We start from the raw sequence: 21626 nt of genomic DNA on the forward strand, positions 1-21626 counted from the left end.
ATATAGACTTGTTATTTTACCAAATAGGGCTATCTTCTGTATACCACCCATACCTTGTCGCAACAAAACTGATTGGCTCAAACACATTAAGAAGGAATGAAATTCAACAAATTAACTTTTAACAAGGCACACCTGTTAATTGAAATGCATTCCAGGTGACTACCTCATGAAGCTGGTTGAGAGAATGCCAAGTGTGTGCAAAGCTGTCATCAAGGCAAAGGGTGGCTACTAAATATATTTTGATTTGTTTAACATTTCATAGTTTTGATGTCTTCACAATTATTCTACAATGTAGAAAATAGTAAAGATAAAGAACCCTTGAATGAGTAGGTGTGTCCAAAGTTTTGACTGGTACTGTATATGAAGAAATTATCATATTGAATCTGCAAAATGATTTTCCTAATAAACATAACAATTAAGAATCTGCCTTTTGTGTGATATTTCCTCACACGGTGTGTGAGAGATGACGGAGCGATAACCAGGTCTGAGACCTGAAGACTCCCGAAGACTCCTGTTGGCTCCTAAATTGAACACCTAGGATTTTGCTTAGTGGGCTAACATGGTCTTGCATTGTATAGATCAGGGTTTCCCAAACTCGGTCCTGGGGCCCTCATGGGTGCACGTTTTGGTTTTCGCCCTAGCACTACACAGCTGATTCAAATAATCAAAGCTTGAGGATGAATTGGTTATTTAAATCAGTTGTGTAGTGCTAGGGCAAAAACCAAAACGTGCACCCGGGGGGGGGGTTAGATACTAGGTCGCCTACGTGGACTGATTGTGCGCTTAAGACAACTAGGAACTAGTAAATCTCTGACTTCCGACTTCGGTGCGTTCAAGACAACAACAAAAAATATATCATTAAAAAAATATCTATATATTAAGGATCTCCGAATGGGAAAAATATTTTGGAAAGGTCATCCAACTCGGAGTTACAAGTCAGAAACTCTGGCATCATCCTAGAGCCCCGACTTCTCAGACCTGAAGATCACTGACGTCACGATTGTTCCCAATCTGAGCTTGTTTTTTTCAGAGATCCCAGTTGTCTTGAACGCACCGTGACAACAGCTCTCTCAGCAGCTTGCAGCCTCATACTGTGTCATACTGTTCTCCACTCCCTGACAGCATGCCTGCAAAGCAAAGCACATTCTCTCTTTCTCTATCTGTTTGAGGATTCTTCACCCAGTGAGGTTGCTATGGCGACTCAGTGACGGCGACGGTTGCCACGTCAGAATGTGGTGTGACCCAGGTGATGCGTTATGACAGCTATAGATCTTCTAGGCAGAGTGTGTGTGTTTGTGTGTGTGTGTGTGTGTGTGTGTGTGTGTGTGTGTGTGTGTGTGTGTGTATGTGTATGTCAGGCTGTAATGTAATGTGAGGAGATCTGAGGCTAGCAGCCCTCTGTTGGATCTTAATGAGGGTGACACACACCCTGATAACACACTCACACACTCACACACACACCCTTCACGTGCCTCCGGGGTTACACAACACACACTCTTGATGCCATCCTTGTTAAAGTGTAAAAGTAATTAGCCTCAAAAATCACTGACAGATGCTGTTGACATACAACACACACCGTTAATACTGTTTTAAAATACACCATCAAAAACACAAACACAGTTCACCCTGTTTTAACATAGAGGCTATAACACAAACAAGACGCACACACCCAACCCAGGGTTTAATGAAGTTAACGGCCATCTCATGGAGAGAATGGAGTTTCTCACAGCGGTCTATGAGTCAGAGAGAGAGGTGGGAAGAAAGAACAGGGAGAGAGCGAGAGAGTGCCCCTTCAGTCACCACTCGTGAGTTATATATTGTATAGAGAGACTATGGCCATTGTGGTTTCAACACATAACCATGATAATGCTCTTAGATAACATCACATCATTCTGTGGCAGCCATTTTAGCACCTGCTGGGGGCTACTGACTAGTAACAGTTCAGGGGATGGTGAGGATTTTAAACCCAGCTAATTTAACAGAAATACAGTCCTTAGTCTTTTGAACAACTGGGTTTAAACCCGGGTCATCTGCACGCCACAAGACTGTGTTCACCCGGTGAGCTAAAGCCTAGGTTTGGAGCTAACACGAATCTATATGTCCCAGGTTTGGTTACTCATCACAGGAGCTTGGTTCACCAAACTATCTCTGTTACATGCTCAAATACTGCTAAACTGAACTAGAATCCAAATAGTACTGTGAGAATTCCAATTCAGGACTGATCTAGATTCTTAGCATACTGCAATGTTCTGTAGTTTGTGTTTGTGCTTCAGCTACATCTGATGTTGATGCTGCTCACATCAGAGAGGGAGAGAGAGGGAGGGGAGAGGGGTGAGCGAGAGGGGGAGAGGGGTGAGCGAGAGGGAGGGAGGGGAGAGGGGTGAGCGAGAGGGAGGGAGAGAGAGAGACAGAGGGAGGGGAGAAAGAGAGGAACGAGAGAGATGGAAGAAAGATGGAGGGAAAAAGAGAAAGGAGAGAGAGAGAGACATCAAAGGAGAGGAAATGAAAGCTAAATGTACCATCAGCATAATTTCACACTTCAGTAGAAATGAGGCCAATGCAGTAAATGCTCTCTCCCTCTCTCCCTCCCTTTCTCTCTATCTTTCTCTCTCCCCTCTCCCTGCTATTTTTAGCTCTCTGGTGGGTATAAAAAGCCCACTAGAGTGGGGAATGACTATAGACTGCCACTGTAGGGGAAACCTGGGCCTGCAGAGCTGCGTGTGTGTATGTGTGTGTGTGTGCGTGTGTGTTTGTGTGAATGTGTGTGTGTGTTTGCGTGATCGACTATAGGTGAAAATACGGCAGCGATTTCCTGTCTACCGACCAGGCCTAGTATGTAGCTTGTATATCAGTGGGAATGAAGAGTCCTTTCCCTTTGTAAATAACATTGAGTAAGGGCGCCTCCCTGAGTGAATATGTGTTACTGCACCCTGCTGTTTGATCCTGTATCAATTCTGTGTCCAGATGCGTTTAGCGGATACATTGAAAGCAGCTCACACTCCGGGCACACACGACCGCAAAGAGAAAATACTTAAATGAATGTCTGATGTTCGATAGACCTACATAAAGCGCCACAACCTAAATGTTTGTGCAATTGTACAATACCGATTGGTATTCGATTTTGAACAAGGGCCACCTTACTGAACTCCCGTAACCACTGATCTAGGATCTGCTCATCCGCCCCAAACGTAACCTTAACCATTGGTGGGAAAAACGCAAAACTGAACTTAGATCGACGTGTAGGAGCAACTTCATCCTTTACGTTCTGAACCAACCCTTCTGGTTTTCTCAAGGGGGGAAATCAAGTTAGTGTGTGAGAGCGCTAGCTGGTTGTCAGAAGCGGCGGAGGAAGGGAGAGAGAGGGAGAGGGAGGGGAATAGGGTGGACAGACACCGCTAGCCAACAGAGGGGGTGGCGTTTGATTCGGTAAAAACCGAGATTGAACGAACAGACTGTGGAACCAACGAAGCTGCCCCTTTAAATCAGGAATACAGCGCATTCGGAGGTGAGTTTGGGAAATATCAGTGTATTTTATATGTTTATATCACCTCTTTACATAACCATGTACTTATTTGACGGTTATGTGGTCTTGCCTTCCCGATGTTGGCCATAGAATAGCAGCGCTTACGGGAAAGAGAGAGTCATCGGTCACGAATTCGGGTTTCCCAAGCCAGGGCCGAGAGAGGGTGGGGAGGAGAGGAACTGGGGGACAGGGTCTGACCGAGAAACGTTATCAAAACGTCGGTAGCGCACACTGTAGTTGATAGATATCAGAGGGAAGCAGCGATGTCTAAAACAGCTGGATGTTTTATTGAGGGAAGTGTCAAATTTGCTTAATAGGCTATTTGCAAGGCATGCATTATTTCCAACAGGCGAATAGCTTCCATACGCATTCTAACGACATGTCAACAGCCCATTCTCCCAGCTGAGATTCAACTAGACTATGCAGTAGGCCTATTACCGTAGTAGGCCTGTAAGTGCCAAGTGTGTGTGTGTGTGTGTGTGTGTGTGTGTGTGTGTGTGTGTGCGTGCGTGTGTGGCTAAGGAAGAGGACACACTGTTCCATCCGTCAAAATGCCCGCATTTTATTTTCAATCGGCAGAACAGGCCTACTGTGCATGCAGGGGCAACACACACACAGAGAGACCCATGTAGTCCATTGTTGGGAATTTACGCGTGTCGCGTCAGCTATAGGGTCCATATTGGATGCTCAGCCATATCATTAGTCTACCAGTGGAATCACCATGACCTGATTAATACCGTGTATTGCCTAATCAAGTTAGGCTACTAATGTGTTGGTCTATACTAGAACACTGCACAAGACACGGCGATACTGTTTCTAACGGGCAATTCGGTGGCCTATAGGCCAAGATATAATTCTGAGGGTCGAAAATAATTATATAGGTTGTCAAACAATGCTTCAGGTCACTTACCCTTTGTCTGGGAATGAGAGAATATACCCTCGTTAGGAAAGTTTGAAACTATTTGGAAAATCAACAGGCGTATGAAATTAGCTCTGTGGTAACAGGTGGGCTCAATGGATAGGCCTACAGTTTCTGAAAAGTTTGAAAGGATATGACAGCATGTATGACCGTTTTCTTTGCATGCCTTATATTTTATCATGTGCATTTACTGCCTTTAAACTGTAAAACGTTATATATAGTTAGTAGCTCATACATAATATACTCCCACAAACACACATGCACACAAACACACATACACACACACACGCACACACACACACACACACACACACACACACACACACACACACAGCCCTAATTAGAGACATTAATCTCAAGGTCCTCCATAGTAGAGTAATTACAGTAGGACTCCTGAGAGAGGGAGAGAGAGCGAGAAAGAGAGTGAGAGAGAGGCCATTTTTTCTGGTGAATAGTTTGGTACAGTACTTTATTTTACAGCCCTGTGACAACTTGATATTTACTAATGTATTGAAATAATGGTAACTTTATAGCGCTTGATGCAGTTATTAATTACTATGTAGTTGAAATGTGTATATGACTGTAAAATAAAATAGTCACAAAATGTTATATCTACCTCCATCACTCCGGTATTCCTGCACATTGTTAATATGGTATTGGAACTGACCCTTCTTATTTCTCGTGTTTTTTTCTAGTATTACATTGTTATTGATTATCGCATTGTTGGGTTTTGAGTCTGCAAGAAAGGCATTTCACTGTACTTGTGCATGTGACATTAAAAACTTGAATCTTGAAACTTCTACTCTGCAGGAGGTGAAGGTTTACAGCTGACCATCTGACCTGAGGTCACAACCACTCCTGTCCAGCTGAGTGACCCAACTCACCTGGTCAGCCCTGCCCCTGCACACACACACCTGCCCTACCTGGTACACCTGTCTACCAACCCAACACACACCTGCCCTACCTGGTACACCTGTCTACCAACCCAACACACACCTGCCCTACCTGGTACACCTGTCTACCAACCCAACACACACCTGCCCTACCTGGTACACCTGTCTACCAACCCAACACACACCTGCCCTACCTGGTACACCTGTCTACCAACCCAACACACACCTGCCCTACCTGGTACACCTGTCTACCAACCCAACACACACCTGCCCTACCTGGTACACCGGTCTACCAACCCAACACACAGCTGTCTAGGCCGGCCCTTGGAGCAGACTCCGATCTGCACACCATCCGCTAGGTATGTGTGTGCGTGTGTTTGTGTGTGTGCGTGCGTACACGCCCATGTGTCATATGTGTGTGTTTGTGTGTGTGTGATTTAGGACAGTGCATGCACAATAAAGCCTGAGGAAAACATGTTGACTGTAGCAGAAAACCACGAGGGCAGTATAAAGCTTATTTTTAAATATTTCTCTCTCTCCGTCCTCCCCCCCCCCCCCATCCCCCTCTCTTCCTCCTCCCCTCCCACTCTCCCTCTACCTAGTGGGGGTGTGTGTATTAATGGATCAGGATGTCAACCAATAACAACATCGCCCAGGCCAGGAAACTGGTGGAACAACTGAGGATCGAGGCAGGGATCGAACGTATTAAGGTGTGTCTGTGTGTGTCAAAGCTAAGGTTGTTATTCGCATGTAAGGAGCAATCCACTGTTACCATAGCATCACAATATCCCTCTCCCTGCCTCCTCTCTCCCCCTCTTGCTCCCCCTCATCCTCTCTCCCTTATCTCTCCTCTCTCTCTCTCTCTCTCTCGCTCTCTCTCTCTCTCTCTCTCTCTCTCTCTCTCTCTCTCTCCCTCCTCTCTCCCCCTCTCGCTCCCAATCATCCTCTCTCCCTTATCTCTCCTCTCTCTCTCTCTCTCTCTCTCTCTCTCTCTCTCTCTCTCTCTCTCTCTCTCTCTCTCTCTCTCTCTCTCTCTCTCTCCCTCCTCTCTTTCTCTCTCTCTCTCTCCCCCCTCCTCTCTCTCCCTCTCATCCTCTCTCCCTTATCTCTCCTCTCTCCCCTTCTCTCTCTACCCCTCCTATCTCGCTCGCTCTACCCTATCCCCCTTCTCTCTCTCCCCCTCCTCTCTCTCCCCCTCCCCTCTCCCTGTCCCTCTCTCTCTCTCTCTCTCTCTCCAGGTGTCTAAAGCAGCAGCAGACCTGATGAGTTACTGTGAGCAGCACGCCCGTAACGACCCACTCCTCGTTGGTGTCCCAACGTCAGAAAACCCTTTCAAAGACAAGAAACCCTGCATCATCCTATAGCTGCACACTCGTCTCTGCCCATCACACACACACACACACACACACACACACACACACACACACACACACACACACACACACACACACACACACACACACACACACACACACACACACATACACCTCTGCCCATACACACACTCCCACCGGCTGACTCTGCAACAGCCAACAAGGCCCAGCTCTGTCAGTCTATACATAGAGCACACACACACACACACATACACACACACACACACACACACACACACACACACACACACACACACACACACACACACACACACACACACACACACACACACACACACACACACACACACACACACACACACACAGGAACAAAATAGCCACTGTAAAAGCGCCATACTCCATAGCCACAGCTAGGGGGTAGTGTCTGTGTTTGCAGACCACATTACCACATTAGTGACATTAGCCCTGAGTTGTGTCACTGTGGTGCTGAGGCCTGTACTAACATGTAGCCCTAACTCATACTGGTTACTGACTCACCCACAGAGATAGTGACACTCAACTGGAGATGGCAGATTAACTTCAAAAAGGGGTTAGGACAATTATCTTAATAGGAATCCACAGTCGCCTACATGAAGTTATAGGCTGATGTATAGCATGTATTTTAGTCAATCAATGATTTATTGATTAATTGATTGATCGGTTGATTGATGAATCAATTGATTGATAGCATGTGTCTGGGTGATGTGGAGTGAGGGGTATAAGGTACATGAGGGTAAGGAGTGAGGTGGGGGGTGTATGTGTGACCAATCTGGGGTAAAACCTGGGTCGATGCAAGATGTGTTAACCCTCTCAGCTAAAGCCTAGCCATTATCTGTGGAAGCTAATACAAGTCTTCATGTCTCAGGCATGGTTACCCATCACTAAACCACCGTGGCTATACATGGTGTGTTTGTTAGCCATATAGTGACTGACTTGCCAATGGCTTGCTAAATATCACAATGGTGATCGCACCTTCCTGAAACCTTGGGTCAATGGTAATGTCAATGTTTCCACGAGACATTGTGTTTTCGTGAACATGGCATTGAAACACTGAGGAGGTTGGTACATGCTGCATATGTACCCACTGGGTTTAAATCCGGATCATCTGCAATGCCACAAGACTGTGTTAGCCCACTGAGCTAAAGCCTAGGCTACATACACTCCCACTCTAGCTAAGGTTATATATCAACAGTGTTACTGCTTTGGTTTTGAATTCTTGGTCAGTGGGTTTTCTACATTGCCAAAATGCCGGCTGTGTCGACTTGTGGAGTAAGTTGCCCCTAGACACTGATCTATGATCAGTCTTGTGTTTTCCCTCTAATGGTAAAGGTTAGGATTTAGGGAGGGTAATCTGATGCTAGATCTGTGTCTAAAAGGCTGCGTTTACACAGGCAGCTTAATTCAGAACTTTTTCCACTAATTAGTCTTTTGACCAATCAGATCAGCTCTTTTTCCAATAATTGGGCAAAAGATCAGAATTGTGCTGCCTGTGGAAACGCAGCCTGATGAAACTTCTATCTTGAGTACTGACGAATACTGAGAGGTCATAGTTAAACTGTGTTCAAGTTTTTAACCCCAGAAGTTTACTTCAATTCTTTTAAAAATATATGTTTTTTAATTAATTATCGTTTCGATATTTTGTCAATTTATTGCCATACACATAGCATATACTGTAGGTTTCCATTCACTCCTTAACTTTACACTTGAAGCAAAAGTTTACCTTAACTACAGATCTAGGATCAGATTATCATCCCCAATCCTAACTCGAACCATAAGGGGTGTGTACAAATATCTGATCCTGTATCAGTGGTTAGATGCATCACTAGTTCTGCCAATGAGAGCCAGCATCACATCATGGGCTTTGCTTATTGGCTCATCATGTATTCTATTGAGGAACAGGAGCCAATTACAAAGTGGTGTCTTGTGTCCCCACCTCCACAGTCCCCTCCTCTTCTCCCAAACCAAACTTGATTGTAAAAAATTAAAAAGACACTAGAGAAAATTTAAATAAAGGTGTATAAACTTTCTTTAAGCCATGTGCAGAAGTGATACATTTTGAGAGTAGCTGTTTTGGGTTTGGTTTGAGTTTCTTTCTAAATGGAAGCAGGTCAGTCGAGTATTATTTTCAAACTGTACAGTGTTTGTAAGATAAAACCAAGGCCAGAATTCAATCAAAGTGCATCACACATTTTCCACCCCAAAAAACAAAATGTGCTTTTCTTGAATGTCAGCCTGTCGCAGAATCTTTTCTGTGGACGTACAATTTTTGCGTAAATGTTTCCCTTCCGTCAGAATTTACTCTGTTTGTTTCCTCATGCAGCTTGAGGAAGGTTGATACACACACACACACACACACACACACACACACACACACACACACACACACACACACACACACACACACACACAATCCCCCAGTGACTAAATGGGGAGCCAACCAAATCTACAAAGCAGTGAAGTGGCCGTACTCGTAGCATAGCTTCTTATACAATGGCACAGCACTGTGAGAAACAAACCTGAAATATTAAAACACTGTCACACACACACACACACACACACACACACACAGTTTCCTAATGTCTTTTAAAAGTGATTATTTTGAGGGTCAATCTTGTTATTTCTTAATTCATTCATTCCACGGACGGTTATTTTGCAATCAGAATCGATTGATTGATTGGTTGATTGATTGGTTGATTGATGGTTCGCCTTGTTGTGGTGTATTGTGTTGTATGCTGGTTAGGACCAGGAGTTTTACCTGGTCAGGTCACATGGTCAGGAACAACATTCTAGCCCTAGACTTGAGAATAGTTGAGAGTATTTGAGTGAACAGTCTTTAAAGAGGATACAAAGCTCTAGAATGGAACTCTTGTGGTGTTCCCATTCCCACATCATTCAGTATAGCTGATCTAAGTCCGTTTAACGTTTTCTCCCCTTAAAGATTATGTCAGGATTTGAGGAATGGAATCTGATCCTATATCTTACCCAGAGCAGAACGCTAGACCCCTAAAACTAATTTCTGGCCCTAGACACTGATCTCAGGTCAGTTTTACCTGGACTCATCATTGTGTTTTTATCTCCTGTGTATGCATATACAGTATGTATCTCTGGTATCGCTTTGTTTTACAGTCCCCTTTAACTTGGTATTTGCTTAGAAATAACATGGTAAAAACATCTGTTTCGTTGCAAGCATGGACTATTTGGTACCAGGTTGAAAGTCCCCATTGTTACCACAATGTGTTCATTCCAGCTGGGACAGGACTGTAAAGTAAAGCGTTACTGTATCTTTTTGCCTTGATTAATTGTGAATGATCAGTTATTGATTATGAAGGAAAAATATATATTTTTTGTATCTGGTCGCTCTGATGTGCCATAACTCATGTTTTCTTGCACACTGTTAATATTTTACAGTTAAATACTTTACTGTTAAGACTTTACTGTTAATATTTTTGTGGATATTGCTGTTAAAAAATATAGTATTGAAAAGTAGACAACATTAATAAAAATATGATAATAATGCCTGTGTTCTGGCCTGCTCCTTGTCTTCTTTGCACAACACACACACACACACACACACACACACACACACACACACACATCCATCCACACCTGAGAATTTTACAGGTCATTTGAAAGTGACCATAGAAGCTTCTCTAGCCTCAGATAGAATTACAACTCATTGTTAATTAAATACCATTATGTTTTATTTCAAAGCCCTGTGCAATTCCCAGTCTTCTATCCTACTGTAGAAGCCCCCGATTTCCTTACATGACTTGTGGAGGGAAGGCTACAGGCGGTGCAAGACGCACTCCCTCTTCCGGGCTGCACAGCGAGGTATGCTACTAAAAAAAATGCTAACCCCGCCCACCTGGCGCGCCAGCAGAGCTCTATCAAGCGCACTCTAGCGGTCCTTTCCTGTATTTTAAACAAAAAGAAAGGCAAGTTGAGTGACTCAACGCAGCTTTAGTTTCGATTTTAAGAAAAGGAAAGCTTGAAACGCCTCTGTTTTATACTGGAGCTGCGCGACCTGGATTTTGTGGTTGATTATACCTGGATTTTGTGGTTGATTATACTTGTTGGGATTGCGCGACATGTGGCTGATTATAATTGTGATTGATTGAAGCCCAGCAGCCCACTGCATTAGAGGAGTTATATTTCTAACACGATCATCAGTTACAAACAGTAAGAACTTCTACCTCATCATCATCATCATCATCATTACAATCTAAAGAAAGTGCTTCAAAAGAAGCAATTCTAACAGATATCTGTGTGGTAGCATCTATGAAAATATGACAGGTTGTTGTCCACTCTTTACATGCCTTTCGCACTTTCCTCAGTGTGTGTGTCTATACAGTGAGGTGAGGTTAATCAGTATGACCATGTTTATGTTACTATTTATTTCTGGTCTTTCTACCTCAGTTCCTTGGTGACATCATGAGTGTTGTGAGGTCCAGTCTGTCAGCAGAGCAGGAGAAGAAACTGCTGTCTCTGTTTGGCCATGTCAGACTCCACCTGCTCTACAAAGGTTTGTCGGAACAATGGACTGAATTTAAATTAAATCTTTATTTGTATGACATTTTATGGGATTCATTTTATTCTCAGGCCAGATACCTTCCGTGCAGCCAGAACAAAGCGATTGGTTTAGTAAAAGGTACTATTCTATTCTCTTCTATCCAAAGCCAGTGTCCACGGTTACTCAAATTCATCCTTCCACTACCACTGCAACCAACAGGGACCCACTGTTCTTGTGGCCTACAACAAGACTGGATTTGTTTTCGGAGGTTACATCAGTAAGGACTACGCCCAGACTAACCAGGAGATCAACGATGATAAGGCCTTTCTCTACAGCATCTCTGACCAGAGAGAAAAGCCACTGCGTGTGTCCAGTACCAATGGCCAGTACGGTTTCACAGATGGAAACCATGGTCTTAATGTTGGTGTCTTGTGGTTTCTTTATAATAACACCGCTACAGTTCAAGTTGTTGCAGGGAACAGCTACACCTTTGAAGCAGAAGAGATGCATGGCAATGACGTGCAGCTGACAGAGTGTGAGGTGTACAGAGTGGAAGGTGAGTGGTCCTTTTATAGCCCCTACTCCTTAGGCACTACGATTGGATACATGTAACCAATATGGCAAAATATTCTAACCAGTCAGAAGGCAAGGTGAAGCAATTACTGTATTGATTAAATCTGATTGTTTTGTTGTTTGTCTCAATTTCTGGCAGACTGTGGAGGCTTTCTGGAGACTCCTTGGAGGAAAATTGACTGGGAAGGATATGGGTATGTTAAATCTCAAAAGTGGTACAAAAATCATAATACTTTGCAACTACTGATGCATCTAGTACTACTTCTGCTGTTCCAGTCAATATACTTCAATTAATCAATCAATCAAGTCTATCACCCATCTCTCTCTTCCTTTCTCCATCCCTCCATCCATCTCTAGCACCAAGGACCGCCTGATGGACTATATCAAGAACTATAAGCCTGAGGTAAAGTCTGTGGTCCAGGCCAGAGTTCTGCTGGTGGGTCCGGTCGGGGCTGGCAAGTCCAGCTTCTTCAACTCCATCAACTCTGTCTTCAAAGGACATGTTACCGGGCAGGCTAACACCGGCAGCGCAGGCAACAGCCTCACCACACAGGTACTGTGTGTGTGCGTGCATGAGTGTGTGTGTGGTTGTGGCTTAAAGATGCAGTCCGGGATCTTAAAGGGCAATTACGCCACTTTTCACCTCATATTAATTATCTCCAGCTCCATATCAGTGTCTACGTATGGGAAAATGGCGTGTTTCTGTGATCTGTGGTTAGAAAGATTAAATAAATGTTCAAAAAAATACTTCTCTGTGACATCACAGAGTAGGATTATAAGTTTAAAAAACACAGTGATTTTCAAAACCTGCAATGAGTTTATAGCCAGAGGGAGGGTATTTTCTTGCTCTCCACGTCACCACAAATCTCATAGTGTTTGATAATCACTGTATATATTTTTGTACTTTTGATGAAATTATTATTATATATATATATATATATTACAGTGGGGAGAACAAGTATTTGATACACTGCCGATTTTGCAGGTTTTCCTACTTACAAAGCATGTAGAGGTCTGTAATTTTTATCATAGGTACACTTAAACTGTGAGAGACGGAATCTAAAACAAAAATCCAGAAAATCACATTGTATGATTTTTAAGTAATTCATTTGCATTTTATTGCATGACATAAGTATTTGATACATCAGAAAAGCAGAACTTAATATTTGGTACAGAAACCTTTGTTTGCAATTACAGAGATCATGCGTTTCCTCTAGGTCTTGACCAGGTTTGCACACACTGCAGCAGGGATTTTGGCCCACTCCTCCATACAGACCTTCTCCAGATCCTTCAGGTTTCGGGGCTGTCGCTGGGCAATACAGACTTTCAGCTCCCTCCAAAGATTTTCTATTGGGTTCAGGTCTGGAGACTGGCTAGGCCACTCCAGGACCTTGAGATGCTTCTTACGGAGCCACTCCTTAGTTGCCCTGGCTGTGTGTTTTGGGTCGTTGTCATGCTGGAAGATCCAGCCACGACCCATCTTCAATGCTCTTACTGAGGGAAGGAGGTTGTTGGCCACACATGGCCCCATCCATCCTCCCCTCAATACGGCGCAGGCGTCCTGTCCCCTTTGCAGAAAAGCATCCCCAAAGAATGATGTTTCCACCTCCATGCTTCACATTTGGGATGGTGTTCTTGGGGTTGTACTCATCCTTCTTCTTCCTCCAAACACGGCGAGTGGAGTTTAGACCAAAAAGCTCTATTTTTGTCTCATCAGACCACATGACCTTCTCCCATTCCTCCTCTGGATCATCCAGATGGTCATTGGCAAACTTCAGACGGGCCTGGACATGCGCTGGCTTGAGCAGGGGGACCTTGCGTGCGCTGCAGGATTTTAATCCATGACGGCGTAGTGTGTTACTAATGGTTTTCCTTGAGACTGTGGTCCCAGCTCTCTTCAGGTCATTGACCAGGTCCTGCCGTGTAGTTCTGGGCTGATCCCTCACCTTCCTCATGACATTTTACATTTACATTTACGTCATTTAGCAGACGCTCTTATCCAGAGCGACTTACAAATTGGTGCATTCACCTTATAGCCAGTGGGTTAACCACTTTACAATGTTTTTTTGTTTTTTTTGTGTGTATTTTTTTTTGGGGGGGGGGTAAGGGGGGGGTAGAAGGATTACATTATCCTATCCCAGGTATTCCTTAAAGAGGTGGGGTTTCAAATGTCTCCGGAAGGTGGTGAGTGACTCCGCTGTCCTGGCGTCGTGAGGGAGCTTGTTCCACCATTGGGGTGCCAGAGCAGCGAACAGTTTTGACTGGGCTGAGCGGGAACTGTGCTTCAGCAGAGGTAGGGGAGCCAGCAGGCCAGAGGTGGATGAACGCAATGCCCTCGTTTGGGTGTAGGGACTGATCAGAGCCTGAAGGTACGGAGGTGCCGTTCCCCTCACAGCTCCGTAGGCAAGCACCATGGTCTTGTAGCAGATGCGAGCTTCAACTGGAAGCCAGTGGAGTGTGCGAAGGAGCGGGGTGACGTGAGAGAACTTGGGAAGGTTGAACACCAGACGGGCTGCGGCATTCTGGATGACCATTGATGCCCCACGAGGTGAGATCTTGCATGGAGCCCCAGACCGAGGGTGATTGACCGTCATCTTGAACTTCTTCCATTTTCTAATTATTGCGCCAACAGTTGTTGCCTTCTCACCAAGCTGCTTGCCTATTGTCCTGTAGCCCATCCCAGCCTTGTGCAGGTCTACAATTTTATCCCTGATGCCCTTACACAGCTCTCTGGTCTTGGCCATTGTGGAGAGGTTGGAGTCTGTTTGATTGAGTGTGTGGACAGGTGACTTTTATACAGGTAACGAGTTCAAACAGGTGCAGTTAATACAGGTAATGAGTGGAGAACAGGAGGGCTTCTTAAAGAAAAACTAACAGGTCTGTGAGAGCCGGAATTCTTACTGGTTGGTATGTGATCAAATACTTTTGTCATGCAATAAAATGCAAATTAATTACTTAAAAATCATACAATGTGATTTTCTGGATTTTTGTTTTAGATTCCGTCTCTCACAGTTGAAGTGTACCTATGATAAAAATTACAGACCTCTACATGCTTTGTAAGTAGGAAAACCTGCAAAATCGGCAGTGTATCAAATACTTGTTCTCCCCACTGTATATATATTGCATTTTTAAACATACAATCTATCTGCAGTGAAGCTGCTCAACATTTACATTACGTTCAGTCATCTAGCAGACACTCCCATCCAGAGTGACCCACAGGACCAACCAGGGTCAAGCGCCCCGGCCAAGGGCACATCAACAGATCTCCCACCAAGTCGAATCGGGGACCCGAACCAGTGACCTCTCGGGCCACTGGCTCAAGCTCCCAACCGCCAGGCCACCAACCATCCAAGACCCTCCCACAGTTCCCCCCGAGAACTGCCCCTCAACCATCCAAGACCCTCCCATAGTCCCCCCGAGAGCTGCCCCTCAACCATCCAAGACCCTCCCACAGTCCCCCCGAGAGCTGCCCCTCAACCATCCAAGACCCTCCCACAGTCCCCCCGAGAGCTGCCCCTCGACCATCCAAGATCTTACCACAGTCCCCCCGAGAGCTGCCCCTCAACCATCCAAGACCCTCCCACAGTCCCCCCGAGAGCTGCCCCTCAACCATCCAAGACCCTCCCACAGTCCCCCCGAGAGCTGCCCCTCAACCATCCAATACCCTCCCACAGTCCCCAAGAGAGCTACCCCTCAACCATCAAAGACCCTCCCACAGTCCCCCCGAGAGCCGCCCCCTCAACCATCCAAGACCCTCCCACAGTCCCCCGAGAGCTGCCCCTCAACCATCCAAGACCCTCCCACAGTCCCCCCGAGAGCTGCCCCTCAACCATCCAAGACCTTACCACAGTCCCCCCGAGAGCTGCCCCTCAACCATCCAAGACCCTCCCACAATCCCCCCGAGAGCTGCCCCTCAACCATCCAAGACCCTCGCACAGTCCCCCCGAGAGCTGCCCCTCAACCATCCAAGACCCTCCCATAGTCCCCAAGAGAGCTACCCCTCAACCATCCAAGACCCTCCCACAGTCCCCCCGAGAGCCGCCCCTCAACCATCCAAGACCCTCCCACAGTCCCCCCGAGAGCTGCCCCTCAACCATCCAAGACCCTCCCACAGTCCCCCCGAGAGCTGCCCCTCAACCATCCAAGACCCTCCCACAGTCCCCCCGAGAGCCGCCCCTCAACCATCCAAGACCCTCCCACAGTCCCCCCGAGAGCTGCCCCTTAACCATCCAAGACCCTCCCACAGTCCCCCCGAGAGCTGCCCCTCAACCATCCAAGACCACCCCCCACTGCATAGAACAAGTAGAACTTTTTAACTTTCTATTTTTTTCTACAAAACGAAGAAATGCGTTGTTTTCACATATGGAGATAATGAACATGAGGTTGAAAAGCGGTGGAATTGCTCTTTAAGCACTTACAAAACATATTGTATGTTGTGCAACATTTTCAGGGACCCATTTTGGCTCGTGAACACTACTTTCAAAACTACTGGTTATACAAAACCTCTGGAGCATCACTATTGTACTGGACTTAACATTCCAACTCTCTCTCTCTGTAGTTCCGTACCTACAGCATCAAGGCAGAGCAGGGTGGGAAGGCTCTCCCTCTGGTCCTATGTGACACCATGGGCCTGGAGGAAGGACCCAGCGCAGGGCTGGATATAGATGACATCACCAGTATCCTGAAGGGCCACGTACAAGACCGGTACCAGGTGAGTAAAACTGGCAAATGGTAGCAGTGGTGGCTGGTGGAGGAAGATAGAATGAATAGAAATGTATCAAAAAGATGATTTCATATGTTTGATACCAATCATTCCAGGCATTACAATGAGCCTGTCCTCCGACTTAAAGTAGCACCAGCCTCATGGTAGGAAAAGCATGTGGTTGATAGTAGCAATAGCAGTAGCAGTAGCAGTATACAGTGTATTCAGAATGTATTCAGACCTCTTGACTTTTACCACATTTTGTTAGGCTACAGCCTTATTCTAAAATTGATAAATTCGTTTTTTTCCCCTCATCAATCTGCACACAATACCCCATAATGACAAAGCAAAAACAAATCTTTAGAAATGTTTGCAAATGTATTAACAATAAAAAACTGAAATATCACATTTACATAAGTATTCAGAACCTTTACTCAGTACTTTGTTGAAGCACCTTTGGCAGTGATTACAGCCTCGAGTCTTCTTGGGTATGACGCTACAAGCTTGGCACACCTGTATTTGGGGAGTTTCTCCCATTCTTCTCTGCAGATCCTCTCAAGCTCTGTCAGGTTCGATGAGGAGCGTTGCTGCACAGCTATTTTCAGGTCTCTCCAGAGATGTTCGATCGGGTTCATGTCCAGGCTTTGGCTGGGCCACTCAAGGACATTCAGAGACTTGTCCCGAAGCCACTCCTGCATTGTCTTGGCTGTGTGCTTAGGGTCGTTGTCCTGCTGGAAGGTGAACCTTTTCCCCAGTCTGAGGTCCTGAGCGCTCTTGAGCAGGTTTTCATCAAGGATCTCTCTGTACTTTGCTCCGTTCATCTTTGCCTTGATCCTGACTAGTCTCCCAGTCCCTGCCGCTGAAAAACATCCCCACAGCATGACGCTGCCACCACCATGCTTCCCCGTAGGGATGGTGCCAGGATTCTTCAGACGTGACGCTTGGCATTCAGGCCAAAGAGTTCAATCTTGGTTTCATCAGACCAGAGAATCTTGTTTCTCATGGTCTGAGAGCCTTTAGGTGCCTTTTGGCAAACTCCAAGCGGGCTGTCATGTGCCCTTTATTGAGGAGTGGCTTCCGTCTGGCCACTGTGGAGGAAATTGATATCCATTACATACTATACTGTTTAATTAGACATACTATGCTGTTTTTTACTTAAAGATTGTCCATTGTTATATTCTAGTATTATTTACTGATACAAACTTGTCATGTGTGATAAATCTGAGCGTACAGATTTATGAGTCATTTGGGTACGACCGCAGTATGTGACCTCCTGTGTTAACGATCGGCAGGAATGTAGCTACGTGGGAATTGCAGGGAGGAACAGAGAATGGTGGCGATACAACTCTGTTCCCAGGGCCTGTTCTGCACATCTGCTAACTGTCACATAGATACGAGGATATACTTTCTATAAAAGGAGAGAGACCACTCTGTTCATTGAGCTTTTCAACCATGAACCATTTGAGTGGTTGTTGATTGCTTCATTTTTGCAAATCTTATAATAAAGTTGTTGCTTGAAAGAATCTGCAGTCGCTCTTCCAATATAATTTCTACCATGCCACTCTACCATAAAGGCCTGATTCGTGGAGTGCTGCAGAGATGGTTGTCCTTCTGGAAGGTTCTCCCATTTCAACAGAGGAACTCAAGAGCTCTGTCAGAGTGACCATCGGGTTCTTGGTCACCTCTCTGACAAAGGCCCTTCTCCCTCGATTGCTCAGTTTGGCCGGGCGGCCAGCTCTAGGAAGAGTCTTGTTGGTTCCAGACTTCTTCAATTTAAGAATGATGGAGGCCACTGTGGTCTTGGGGACCTTCAATGCTACAGAAATGTTTTGGTACCCTTCCCCAGACCTGTGCCTCGACACAATCCTGTCTCGGAGCTCTACAGACAATTCCTTCGACCTCATGGGTTGGTTTTTGCTCTGACATGCACTGTCAACTGTGGGACCTTATATAGACAGATGTGTGCCTTACCAAATCATGTCCAATCATTTGAATTTACCACAGGTGGACTCCAATCCAGTTGTAGAAACATCTCAAGGATGATCAATGGAAACAGGATGCACCTGAGCTCAATTTTGAGTCTCATAGCAAAGGGTCTGAATACTTATGTAAATAAGGTATTTCTGTTTTTTATTTTAAATAAATTAGAAAACATTTCTAAAAAGCTGTTTTCGCTTTGTCATTATGGGGTATGGTGTGTAGATTGCTGAGTGGAAAAAAATATTTAATCATATTTAGAACAAGGCTGTAACGGAACATAATGTGGAAAAGTCAAGGTGTCTGAATACTTTCCGAAGGCACTGTCTTTATCTTGAGGGCTGATGTCCTGTTTCTCTCCCCCAGTTCAACCCGTCCATGTCTGTCCAGGCGGATGGTGTTGGGTACTGTAAGTCGCCCAGCCTGAAGGACATGATCCACTGTGTGGTCTACGTACTGGACGCCTGCAAGGTCACTCTGCTCTCTGCCAAGATGGTGGACAAGCTCGCCGCCATCCGCAAGGGGATCAACAAGCTGGGTAAGGAAGGAAGTGAGTGTTTGCGTGTCTGTGCGTGTCTGTGCATGTGTGTGTGTTAACATGTTTTTTGTGTCACTAGGTGTTCCCCAGCTGGTCCTGCTTACTAAGGTGGATGAGGCCTGTCCTCTAGTGAGAGAAGACCTGACCAACGTCTACCTCAGCCACTACATAGAGAGGATGGTGAGTGCATGGCTGAGTCTGGAATGAATCACTATTCACACATAGTACACCACGTTTACTTAACGTCAACCATATGTGTGTGTGTGTGTGTGTGTGTGTGCGTGAATGTGTGTGCGTGTGTGTGCATGCATTTGTGTGTGTCTGCACGTGTGCTCATATGCCGTGTGTGTGTGTGTGTTTGTTTCAGACCCGCGAGGTGAGTGTTTGTCTGGGTGTGTCCCAGTCGTGTGTCCTGCCAGTGAAGAACTACAGTCGTGAGTTTGAGCTGGACATCCACACAGACATCCTCCTGCTTACTGCCGTGGTCCAGATGCTTCGCTACACTGACGACTACTTTGATGATCAGGCTGGGGACCAGAAGTCTGAGTGACTAGGGGTGTAGGTGTGTTACTGATCTGAAGTCAGTTTTGGGTTTGACCTTCTAATGGTTAAGGTTAGGATCAGGGCAATACACTGATCCTAGATGTGTTTAAATGGTAACTTTTAGTTATTGCTTTATAAACCTTTTTATCTTAATTCTCCGAGGCTATTCCATTCTGACTTTCCCAGTTACAATTTTCACTGAGTATAGAAAACATTAGGAACACCTTCCTAATATTGATGTCCTTTGGGTGGTGGACCTTTCTTGATACACATGGGAAACTGTTGAGTGTGAAAAACCCAGCTGCGTTTCAGTTCTTGACACAAACCGGTGTGCCTGGCACCTACTACCATACCTCATTCAAAGGCACTTAAATATTTTGTCTTTCCCATTCACCCTCTGAATGGCACACATACACAATCCATGTCTCAATTGTATCAAGGCTTAAAAATCCATCTTTAACCTGTCTCCTCCCCTTCATCTACACTGATTGAAGTGGATTTAAAAAGTGACATCAATAAGGGATCATAGCTTTCACCTGGATTCACCTGGTCAGTCTGTCATGGAAAGAGGTGTTCTTAATGTTTTGTTCACTCAGTGTATATTGTAATTAAATACAATATGTGTATGTAGTAAGGTTGTCTACCAACACATCTCTGCAGAGTCTGTGCTGCTATTGGTCAGATAAGACATTCAACTGTATACTGCTCATTGTACTTTGTTCAATACAGTATTTTCATATAACAACACTAATTACTGAATAAATATCTGTCACATATCTAGGGCCTGACTCACTCAGACTTGCTCTACAGTTGTCCAAACTTTCAGAAAGACAGTGAGAGATATCCAACATAAGACTCATGTAGAGATGCAGCCTGGCACAGACAGTGAGAGACATCCAACATAAGACTCATGTAGAGATGCAGCCTGGTACAAACAGCAAAAATTTTACAACAATCATTGAGTTAAAGCAGAAGAGTAAATCATTTTAATTAAATATTAAAGGACTATGGTAAAAACATTAACCAGTAACAACAATGCTGATAATGTCTTGAATAATGAAAGTAGTGTGATGGATGATTTTATCTTGTGAAGAGACAGCCTTGAAAATGTTCATCTTGTCTTAGTGTCATAAATAATCCTTGGTTCCTGCCTGTGCTTGGTAAAGATATGAGGGGGGTCGACATGACCCCCTCCTTAGCACCATCTGGCAGAACACCCAGAATATGTCCTATAAGTTAAGATATAAGATGGTTTCAGCCACATGCCGGAACCAACCCTATGCCTATATAACGTGTCTGTAAGCAGTATATAAAGGATCTAACGGGACTGCCCCGGGGAACTCACTTCAGACCGGTCATTTATGCATCTAAGTTTGACTGTGACCTATCCAGCTTGCTGTTAATAAACAATGATTCATTGAATATTGACTTTGAGTGTCCCTGTGTTGAATTTCCACAACAGTAGTATCTTAGAAGCTGGGGAACGGGACTATAGATGGGGTGCCCCACCTCTGGCTGACCTGGCGGAGTACAGGTGAGCTACCTCAATCCATCTGGACCTTATTAACATGGCCGGTTAAAGTAAGGGTTTTTGGAGAAGATAGACACAGACCAACAACATATAGATGCACGAAACCTATACTTGGTCGCATTACTACATCTTACCCAGGAAATATAGGTAAGTCAAACAATCTTCTTTGAGTATGTTTACATCCACACTAATAATTTGATATTAAACTGATTATGGCAGTAGGCTGATTACGCAATAGTCATGTAAACACCTTACTCTGCTTATCTTAATTGGCGTAAAGGTCAAAATCGAAGTAAGCAAACACCTTAATCGCCGTTCCAGTGATGTATTCGCTCATCTGTGTATGTGCTAGCACCAGCCGAGCGATCCTCCGTCTTTAGTGGGAGTGAAGTGAGTTTGGAACAACTGAATGTATACGTCTTCTAAGTAGTTTTCACATACAAACTTTACATGTCCGAACTCAGAATCAAATATTCTTCCCAAAAAGAACATGGTTGCTGTGGTAGATCGTTTATTTTGATTGGCAACTTTCTGCATTTATCAG

The 21626-nt window shown here is 44.9% G+C and overlaps 2 protein-coding genes across 2 annotated transcripts; both read left to right on the plus strand.

Moving 5' to 3' along the window:
• The first annotated feature begins 5603 nt into the window (after positions 1–5603).
• On the plus strand, positions 5604–6950 carry LOC121587415 (guanine nucleotide-binding protein G(I)/G(S)/G(O) subunit gamma-7). The gene is made up of 3 exons (XM_041904302.2): positions 5604–5694; positions 5938–6045; positions 6574–6950. Exons 2-3 carry the CDS (start codon positions 5965–5967, stop codon positions 6697–6699), a joined length of 207 nt encoding a protein of 68 aa, XP_041760236.1. The 5' UTR covers positions 5604–5694; positions 5938–5964; the 3' UTR covers positions 6700–6950.
• Positions 6951–10643: 3693 nt separating this feature from the next.
• Positions 10644–19832, plus strand: LOC121587414 (interferon-induced protein 44-like). The gene is made up of 9 exons (XM_041904301.2): positions 10644–10887; positions 11125–11230; positions 11385–11774; positions 11931–11985; positions 12149–12344; positions 16350–16502; positions 18837–19008; positions 19088–19188; positions 19376–19832. Exons 2-9 carry the CDS (start codon positions 11140–11142, stop codon positions 19556–19558), a joined length of 1341 nt encoding a protein of 446 aa, XP_041760235.2. The 5' UTR covers positions 10644–10887; positions 11125–11139; the 3' UTR covers positions 19559–19832.
• Positions 19833–21626: the final 1794 nt, after the last annotated feature.

The sequence above is a fragment of the Coregonus clupeaformis genome, unplaced genomic scaffold, assembly GCF_020615455.1.
Source record: "Coregonus clupeaformis isolate EN_2021a unplaced genomic scaffold, ASM2061545v1 scaf0422, whole genome shotgun sequence".
In the NCBI taxonomy this organism is placed as follows: domain Eukaryota; kingdom Metazoa; phylum Chordata; class Actinopteri; order Salmoniformes; family Salmonidae; genus Coregonus; species Coregonus clupeaformis.

Bases quoted from the DNA above. Each gene is read 5' to 3' on its own strand.
- LOC121587414 (XM_041904301.2), top strand. From the start codon at position 11,140: ATGAGTGTTGTGAGGTCCAGTCTGTCAGCAGAGCAGGAGAAGAAACTG. The intron at 11,231-11,384 runs GTTTGTCGGAAC...TTCTATCCAAAG, and splicing joins ACTCCACCTGCTCTACAAAG to CCAGTGTCCACGGTTACTCA. The intron at 11,986-12,148 runs GTATGTTAAATC...ATCCATCTCTAG, and splicing joins ATTGACTGGGAAGGATATGG to CACCAAGGACCGCCTGATGG.
- LOC121587415 (XM_041904302.2), top strand. From the start codon at position 5,965: ATGTCAACCAATAACAACATCGCCCAGGCCAGGAAACTGGTGGAACAA. The intron at 6,046-6,573 runs GTGTGTCTGTGT...CTCTCTCTCCAG, and splicing joins CAGGGATCGAACGTATTAAG to GTGTCTAAAGCAGCAGCAGA.